General features: G+C 37.9%; 1 protein-coding gene across 1 annotated transcript; it reads right to left on the bottom strand.

Annotated features, from left to right (window-relative positions):
- Positions 1-324: 324 nt before the first annotated feature.
- Positions 325-9400, bottom strand: bbs7 (Bardet-Biedl syndrome 7). Its single transcript, XM_055177838.2, has 19 exons — positions 8496-9400; positions 8320-8385; positions 6801-6863; positions 6521-6696; positions 6223-6409; positions 5999-6071; positions 5801-5917; positions 5493-5623; positions 4317-4401; positions 3979-4081; positions 3696-3888; positions 3506-3580; positions 3347-3412; positions 3098-3237; positions 2853-3017; positions 2556-2665; positions 1643-1746; positions 1434-1557; positions 325-1246 (listed from the first exon to the last, which is right to left on the bottom strand). The coding sequence occupies exons 1-19, from the start codon at positions 8529-8531 to the stop codon at positions 1113-1115; spliced, it is 2148 nt and encodes a 715-aa protein (XP_055033813.2). The 5' UTR covers positions 8532-9400; the 3' UTR covers positions 325-1112.
- Between the last annotated feature and the right edge of the window lie 394 nt (positions 9401-9794).

Here is a 9794-nt window from a genome sequence, read left to right on the forward strand (position 1 = left end):
TTGCGCTTCTAACGCAATGCTTTACTACTAAGTTAATATTCTATTTAAAATTACATTATTAATAATTTAAAAAGATGAATAATAGCTTAAACTTTTTATTGTCTTCTTAAATATCTTTTTTATAATTTAAGCGTTCCAAGGTTTTTATTTCTCTATTCTTGACTTTAACTCTAAATATCTTAAATTATCCTATATAATAACTGTAGGCTATAAAATAATATATTTTGTTTAAATGCATTTTAAAGTCAAAGGCATATCTTACTCTTTGCCAAAAATATAACCCTCACACACATTTTACACAATTACACACAAAGTTGCACACAGTAGTTTTCATGAAAATTTTATTTTTGTAGAAATACAACTAGACAATGGACAAGCATTCTGAAAATATATATAAAACATCTGTAGTCACATATAGGTTTATTACACTTTATTTTAATTTAACTAATGCTAAGATTTTTATCTACCTAGGGGGCGGGATTCACTAAACATTTTTAAGAAGACAATTCTTCTTAACTGCATGCTTTCCCTTAAATTCAAGCTTAGGAAAAAAGTTAAGAATATTGTGTATTCTCAAAAAAACTTCCCAAGAACATTCTTATTTTTTGTCTTAAGAATGTTTTCGTGAATCCGGCCCCTGATCCCTATACTATACTGTTTTAACAAGGGATAGTTTACCTCAAAATGAAAATTCTGTCATCATTTACTCATCCTCATGTTGTTCTAAACCTGTATGAATTTCTTTTTTGTGATGAACACAAAAAAGACATTTCGAGAAATGATGGCAAGCACACAGCCGACAGTGACCCTCGACTTCCATAGTAGGAAAAAATATTTGTGATAAATGATGAAGAAAATATTTTGATAAATGATTGTAAGCACACAGTTGATGGTACCCATTAAATTCCATCATATTTTTTTATTCCTACTATGGAAGTTAATGGTCACTATCTGCTGTGTGCCCACCATCATCTCTCAAAATATCCTCCCCTGTGTTAATCAGAAAAAAGAAATTCATACAAAATTATGTAAATGAATGTAAAAGTAATGATGACAGAATTTTCATTTTAAGGTGAACTATCCCTTTAAACAGTTATGTGAACTGAACATAATTAAGCTTCATTGAAAAATTCCATTAATGAATCAAGTTCATAATTGTTCAAAATTGTAAGCAGCTGTGAAACTTTTGTTTTGACATTCTGTCCTTTAAATTTGAACTTGTCGATGAATAGATCAGTGATCATACCTGTAATAAAACACAACATTTTTTGTTTACACAAAGATCCATTAGTTCCTCATGGCTACTATAAGACATCACAAGTGTACAGGCATCAATCTTATAAGCATTTACATGATGTAAATAATGCATATTTAAAACATACACATAAACATCACAAAATAATGTCTCATTTGCTCTTCTAATGTGTACTTACCATACAGTCTTTCTAAATGAGCTGGTTGTTTTTTATATTCTTCTAAGAGCTTATCAGACTCATCCAGTATACTGCGATACTCTGGAATCAGAAAATCTGCATTTCCCTCTTGCACTTGCAGTTCCTGCATGACACACACACATTAGTATAAACACGTTAGTGACAGATCTGCTTAATTTTTATCATGACTTCTGTCTTTCAAATATTACCTTCAATGCATCAATGAGTTGAACCTTTTTGGCCAAAATCAGCTGATACTCCAGCTTGGGATGAATCATCTTAAGAGTATGGCTCACAGAGTCTTCATTCACCTCTGAAATCAACACAACCATAATAACAAAGACTCATTACTCATACTTGTATAAAGATGTCAAATTTTGATCAACATTGGTGAGGTGATTTAATCATTAGTGGTCAATTAAAACCACAATATGTTATTTTTACTGCTAGAGGTCTCTAATCAACAACAGTGGTGTAGCTTGATAATGCCTTTACTGCTGATAAGAATCAACCTGACAGGACTCACAAATCATTTTCATGGATGATGTAATAAAATCAAGTTTTATAACTGCTACATTGTAATGTAAGCCCATGTTGTAGCTTGATGGAAGAAATACGGCAAATACTTTCAAATGCGGCACTGCGCAAATTGTTATGTGTATGACATCCAAGTATCACTAAAGAGCGATGATCTTGCGATGCTTTGATGCCACATGCCGATTGGTCTGCGCAGTGCCACATGAAGTCAAACACACCTATGATTTCTATGAACAGAAGATAACCCAGAAATGACACCATTCACAAGCGACTGTATGAACAAAGGGTTAAAACCGCAAACTATCTGAATAAAAACATTGTTGAAAACATTTGGGACAATGTAAGTACACATGAACAAAAATATATAACATTGTGCTAGTGATTTTTGGATATTTTAAGGCAAAATTCATACATATTGTGACTTTAGCATTATCGTGCATCTTATATGTCTTCAGTGACCACTTGTGATTAGATTTTGTCGATTGGAGGGTGTTTAAACTTGTAGGGTATAAATATATATGGTTTAATAAATCAGTTCTCACTGCTTCTTGATGTCAGCTGCACTGACAATGTTTGTGAACTCACCGTAGGAAATATTCAGATTGATTTTTCGCTTAGTCGCTTCCTTGGACAAGACATCCTTTAAAATTGATATGGTAGAAATGTTGTCTGATTTGAAGTTTGCATCACCTTTACTGGAAACCATTGAAATGAGAAAACAATAACTTAACAATTACACTAATCATAAAAATGCAATCAACTGTTACATCACCAATGCTAAATCATAGTTTACTCAGTTAAAAAAAATATATTTGCGCTTACGTACCCAATTTGTGATTGCTCACAAAGATTTATTTTTAACATTGAAATGCTATGCCTCACCGATAAGTGGCTTCAAGCTGTGTCCCCAAAAAAGTGTTCTGAAAATAAAAGGTGATGCTTTCTCCTGCTGGGGTTTTTTCGGGGACCTCAGGAAGACAGAACACAACCCAGGAATGGATCTCTGCAAAACTGAACTGCCCAATCAGTCTTAAGGTGTTCATAGGCCTGGCCAAGACAAGAATCACAAACACGTTACTTAACCAGATAAACACATTCAGATGAAGAACAAAGTGAGCTGAGCTCACCGATCCTGGTCGATTGTGTGTGTTCTCTGGTGGAGGGAGAGAGGTTTGATCTGGTACTGTCGAACTTGGCAGGTTTTGGGCTGAAGTCTCGGCGTCACATAAGCCTGCAGGGTTCCATACTGACCCTCAATAGACCTCACCTGAAAGAAGAAACGCAAGGAATGATGAAAGTAAACCTGGCATTCAAACACAATGTTGACGTCATTTGATTCAATCCACTTTATTATCTGTGCTGAGTAATTTAGTCACCTTCAGTTCCAGCCTTGTGGTATTTGCTTGGCATCTGTAGGTGGCGAGGAGAAAGTTCCCATTTGACTGTTTGGGTAAGTGAACAAATAAATATTTTTATTATCTTATGTTATCTGATTATTATTTAAGCTTAGTGATCCATACACCCAGGTGCATTACCTCTGAATCACATTCACTGAAACTAACCACAGCTGAATTCTTATCCACATCCAGCAGGTCAATGGGAACATCACTCTGTCAGAGCACAAAGACAAACGTAAATAAATAGGCCATGCAATACAGCCAACAACACACTTTAGCCATGATTAATAAAACAAGGTTACGACCCATACTAAAATCAGCTTATTACCTGTAGCAGCAAGTTGTCAATGGCAGTCTGCACTTCTAGCGTGAGGCTGTAACTAGCATCATCCTGGCACAATGTGAACTTGTCATTGATGCTAAAGACGGGCACAGCAGACACAGCTGTGCTGGACTGAGAGCTCTGCTGATATTTTTCTCTTCCCTGCAATACTTTCACCTGCAACTGCTCCAACTCAGCCCTAAACCACATGCAAATACATGCACAAGCAAACCATGTTTACAAGACTGGTGACTAGAAACGTGGTCAGAAACAGCTGGCCGGGCAGTACCTGAGTGCAGCCACCTTCCCCTGGGTCTCTCGGCTCATCTTGATCTCATCCCCTGGGCCTGCTACCATCTGCTGGGGCTCTGTGGTGAGACCTGACACCCATCCTGAAAAAAGTAGATACAATAAAGGCTTTTTAACCTTTGCATCCTACTGAGTGCCTGGATTTTTTTCCGATTCTTTTTTTAATGAAAGACAACCAATATGTTTAAACCCTAAAACCACATCCAAAGTGTCTTATCTACATCAATTTAAAACTATCCACTGTTAAAAAAGGATAGGAACGGAAAAGTGACATTAGATTCGCTACTACTAAGATTTAAGCTGAAAGTCATGAATAACCTGTGTAAGTTGTTGTCAGAACTTCATCATAAATTTCCTTTCCAACACAGCCCCCTTGAATTGATGTAACACTCTCAGACAAAACCTTGTAAAAACAAAATGAACAACAATTAGCACAACTGTAGTGTAGCTTACTTGTTACCGCAGCCTCAGATTTATTTTATCAAACGTTAAAGGTGCAGTGTGTAGATTTTAGCGACATCTAGTGGTCAGATTGCGAATTGCAACCAACGGCTAAGCTACGGTACCCGCCACAAGACAAACATGTCGTTGTCTGAGACAACATAGTGACGAAATGCTCTCTGTATAGCTGTTTGTCCATTTAGGGCTACTGGTGAAACATGTTGGTGCAAAATGGCGACTTCCATGTCAGGGGACCCGCGGTATATGTAGATAGAAGTGGCTCATTCTAGAAGTGGCGTGAGTGATTTCAATGTTAAAGGAATAGTCTACTCATTTTCAATATTAAAATATGTTATCACCCCAACTAAGAACCGTTGATACATCCCTCTATCATCTGTGTGCGTGCACGTAAGCGCCGGAGCGCGCTGCGACGCTTCGATAGCATTTAGCTTAGCCCCATTCATTCAATTGTACCATTTGGGGATGAAGTTGGAAGTGGCCAAACACATCAACGTTTTTCCTATTTAAGACGAGTAGTTATACGAGCAAGCCTGGTGGTACAAAACAAACCGCCGCGCTCTTTCTAAGCGGATTCAAAAGAGGAACTATATTTTATGGCGTAATAGCACTTTTGGGAGTACTTCGACTCGGCGCAGTAAAACCCTCCCTCTCCCATTATGAGAGTGGACTTTTCAGGCGAGTCGAAGTACTCCCAAAAGTGCTATTACGCCATGACGCGAATTTCCACGTGAATGTCTTGATGACTAGAATTTCATGCACGGCTTTCACGCGCGAATGAACCGAGTAAACTCAAAATGTTCAAGCGGCAAACTAGACGCGGTTAGAAGCGAATTTGACGCCTCAAACGCGGCTGGTGTGAACCCACGGTAAGGTTATAAAATATAACAGTTTATTATGTAAGGTCTTTATACACCACTGAAAACAAAGTTATGCATATTATATTGCATCTCTGTCAATAGATTACTCCTAAAATGTACACACAGCATGTTTAACTTTGCTTATTGTATATTTTATAACAGATGTAACACTCACATTCTCAAAGCGCAATGTTGGTTCATTTGAGCTGTCCAACCCATAGACCTCCACAGTCCCATCATCCCTTCCTACCAGTATGTCCTTCACACCATCACCAACAATGTCAAAGGTATCGATACACAGCACTCCTTAGGAACAAAAGATCAACACAAACTAGCATGATTATGACAACAACACTGGCCAAACCAAAAGCATTTGGAATAACTTGTTGGTTTTTGAAGTTTTGTAATAATTTTTAGTAGAACCAAAATACTCAATAAGTGAAATGTACTGAAATTAGCTAATAGCATGAGGCAGGGTCCTACCTCCTTTTTTCTTCTCATTATCCAGTTCCCAACTAGTCACGGCTCCAGATTTGGTTATTTGCAAAAGACCCAGTTTCCCATCAGCTGTTCCATACAGAACCTCTTCACCATTCTTTCCTGAAGACCACAGTACAATGCATGATAAAATATTCTCACTCACTTTTGCTCTTAAAATAAAACACACATTTTAGTACATACCTCCATCTCTGTTGTGAAGCTCAAGAACAGTTGGAGGCCCAGAAACTTCTACATCGTACAAAAGATCAGATCTCTGATGGAGCACATGGGTTAAAATGACTACGAATTGAAAATATGACCAACTAAGTAAACTTATTAAGACAAAGGACGGCAAATATAAACGACATACACCTTACAGATTATTACACAATGAATCTTTTGAAGGATATCTGGATATAGGGTACCTGCAATACTCGTAGCACCCTGTCCTGGCAGGCTAGGATGGGCACAATACGGCCCACAGTCTCCACAGGTAAACTGAGGACGTCATTGATCTTGTCCCCTGATAGGTAGTAGTCCTGGTCCTTGCAGTCACAGTAATGGTTATAAATGTAACTGGCACACACAAACAGATCTGACCCTGAAACATGCCTGTGGGAAAATAAATAAGATGCCTTAAAGTCACAGTGTTGCATGCTTTGGCGATGCCACCCAACAATTTACAAAAAGTTTGAGGAAGCCTAAAAAAGCAAATAGTCTCACATGGCATTAATGCTTTCTGTTAAATTGGCCTCGAATGTAAGAAACTGTTTGCCCTTTTTAGTATATCCTCTCACTTCTGAACCAGAGCACACAAAGATCTTCTCCTGTGCCGTCCCCAAGGCTCCTCCAAGCTCAAGTCTGGAGATCTTCTGTCCTGGGAGCGATTTGAACACGGGCTAATAAAACAGAGAGACATTTAGTATTGGTTTGAAGCGTGAAACATCTTGTTACTAGACATCATTCAAGAAAAGCTGAATCAGTAGGCACTCCTAATTCGTACCACGGCTTCGCCTTTTTTCATACCAAAACAGGTCACAACACCATCATGATCTGCAACAGCCACCTGAAATGAGAAAATGCGTATTAGAACCAATGATAGAAGAGCATTGTGTTAACAGCACAAAGATCACAGTGAACACCAGTGATGGGCAGTATCGCGTTACTGTAATCCGATTACTTTTTTCAAGTAACAAGTAAAGTAAGGGATTACAATTGCAAAAACAGTAATTAGATTACTGTTACTTCCCCGTAAGCAGGCTGCGTTACTGCGTTATTTAACCTTGATTTTGTTTCGTGAGACTCTCTCGTGTCGTGACGCGAGTCGAGTGACAATGACGTATGAGCGCCGCCCCGTCAGTCAGTGTAGTGTTGAACATGAAGAGACAACATGGAGTGCGAGAGAGAACAAGACTATGCAGCGTTTAATGCTTGGAAGTATCGACATTACTTTTGAGTTTAACCCAGTTAAAGGTAACAAAACATCAGTGTCCGCTTTACACTCTGCGTGGAGATAAAACTTGTATCTACAGCGAAAACATCCACCTCAAATCTGAGCAAACACATAGCAAGCAGGTCTTGTACCGAAATCCGACTTCCCGGACAAATCCTACTCCCCTCGCGTGCACCTCAAATATGAAACTTACTGAAAAAACCCTGAACCCCAGCTGACATGAGCACTGCGGCTCCATCTCATACACGTTCACGTGAAATCTGATGTAAACAACAGACAATATATCTATATTTCATGGATTATACGCATTTATGGACAAAAATGGTAATTTGATGAACTCTATTAGACGGTTTTTATGGGCTATTCACACATCTGAAACAGACTGGTTCGACTTGCGATCGTTATATTAACACTAAGGTAAGAAGTCCTGTTTATATTTTGCATGTTGTCATCTGGACTTCTGTAACAAAATACTACATTTATGATGCTAGAGCATCTGTATCTCAAAACAGAGACTATACACTGATGCTCAACCCATAGACCTTTTAAACGATGTATAGTAATATTAATATTATTAATGTTTGTAGACAGTAGGCTATATAGATATTGTTAACAGCGTTAAAAAAAAACGACGTCATCACGCCCACAAATTAGTGCGCGTCGAGAGGTTAAAACAGAGAATGTTTCATTTGATTCAATTTAAGATGATGGAATATGCAGAAAGAATAGAAGTATGCTGAAAGGTCTGTTGCTTTATACTGTAGCATATTCAGGTCGTGCATTATGTTTTTGAAAAGTAACTTAGTAAAGTAACTAATTACTTTTAAAAATAAGTAATCAGTAAAGTAACGGGATTACTTTCTTGGAGGAGTAATCAGTAATTAATTACTATTTCCAAGTAACTTGACCAACACTGAACACACATACTAATAAAAAGAAATGTACAGAATGCCAAATGTATAAATCTAAATGTTATGTTTAGAAAAAAAAAACATACACTGGAAATCTAGAGGTTTTTAAATAAGTCTAGAGACTTATATTTAATATAATAAAGGGGATATAGATGTACCTTTTGTGTTGCTTTTCGTCCAACAGTAGGGAGGAGTTTCATAGTTTTTTGAGATGTCACTCCAACCTGAAAAGGACACAGATGAGATGACATAATGAAAAAGTTAGCAAGGTAGCAATAAATAACCGCACAACAGTATTATAGACCTCTGTCAATGTATAATGTTGAGATCTTACCTGGATATAATCAACATGGTTTAAGTTCAACTCCATTTTGTTTTTCGGAATAATCTTTTAAATTCCCTTTGAATTATATTATATCGTACCATGTGTTTTTATTTAGCATCGGTGCTGTTTAATACTCCAGTGTAGCTTTTTGTTTTACGCCTCCACGCAAATATTTTCCTTTAACGAAACAAATATATTTACAAGCTTTTATCGTCAACATAGATTCCTCGTCACCGACTGGATTATCCAGGGGATTAGTTAGTTAGTCAGTCAGTGGATGATTCTTCTTATGCAGATATCCCGGCTAACGTTAGCTGGCTCGCATTTTCCTCTTTCCAAAATAATTCGCGCCTCGTAAATACGTAACAAAACATATGTCCAGACCATATAGACGTAAACCCAAAGCGTGTTTTATTATTCGCGAACTAATTTAATCATTTGACTAAGGACAACAGCCGCAAAAGAAGCTGTCTGCAGCTAACACGTTCCGCCATGTTGTTGTCAGGCACCCAAACCATCGCAGGTTACCATGGTAACATTATTCCTCACCTATTTTTTACGGTCTATGTTCCTCACTCATTGCACATGTATAAAATTGATCGAAGCTACATTTTGCCTGATAAATAATGAGGATATGAATGTCAAGGATGGTTAAAACAGTCAAATAAATACTATTTAATTTAGCAGTAGGCTACGATTTCTTTCTAAAAATGATGATTGACTTCGATTGTTTTACCCTTCCGCACGCGAGCGCACGCACGCACGCACACACACACACACACACACACCTTTGTAGCGTTTATAGATTTTTTAAAGATTTAATATGTTCATTAAGCTGATTTCCTGATGGAGCCGTTAACTGCTTGCCACAATGTAATTTTGGCCTTCACTAGTATGGGGACATTTGATTAAGACCCGCCCCCTCGCGCAGACACACAAACACAGCTGCCTGGATGAAGGGGTGTGGACGTTTCTCAGCAACAGTAGGTGGGGACGCAGCAGAAGAGAGGACAAGCATCATATTCCACAGCCCCAAAGAGACACAAAATGCTTCAATTTGGACTGGAAGGCCAGGATTTGATGTAAGGATTAAAGTTATTGACACCTGTCATGGATAAATCTTATACAAGTGGACTATGTTACATATCAAATTGCATCATCAAAGACTTCATCAGAGGACTGCTGTAGTTTTATTTGTCGTTGTAGTGCAACTGATGCCCTCACCAAGGAGGTTCCTGGTGGCATCCACCTCTTTGCCTCTTACATTGGGATGGGGTTGGAATTTAACTGTATATGTGGGGCTCTTCA

Source organism: Misgurnus anguillicaudatus, chromosome 16 (assembly GCF_027580225.2).
Source record: "Misgurnus anguillicaudatus chromosome 16, ASM2758022v2, whole genome shotgun sequence".
Lineage (NCBI taxonomy): Eukaryota > Metazoa > Chordata > Actinopteri > Cypriniformes > Cobitidae > Misgurnus > Misgurnus anguillicaudatus.

Coding starts and splice junctions, on each gene's coding strand:
- bbs7 (XM_055177838.2), bottom strand. CDS start 8,531: ATGGAGTTGAACTTAAACCATGTTGATTATATCCAG. Junction 6,864..8,319: donor GACGAAAAGCAACACAAAAG/GTACATCTATAT, acceptor TTCTCATTTCAG/GTGGCTGTTGCAGATCATGA. Junction 6,072..6,222: donor GGGTGCTACGAGTATTGCAG/GTACCCTATATC, acceptor GTGCTCCATCAG/AGATCTGATCTTTTGTACGA.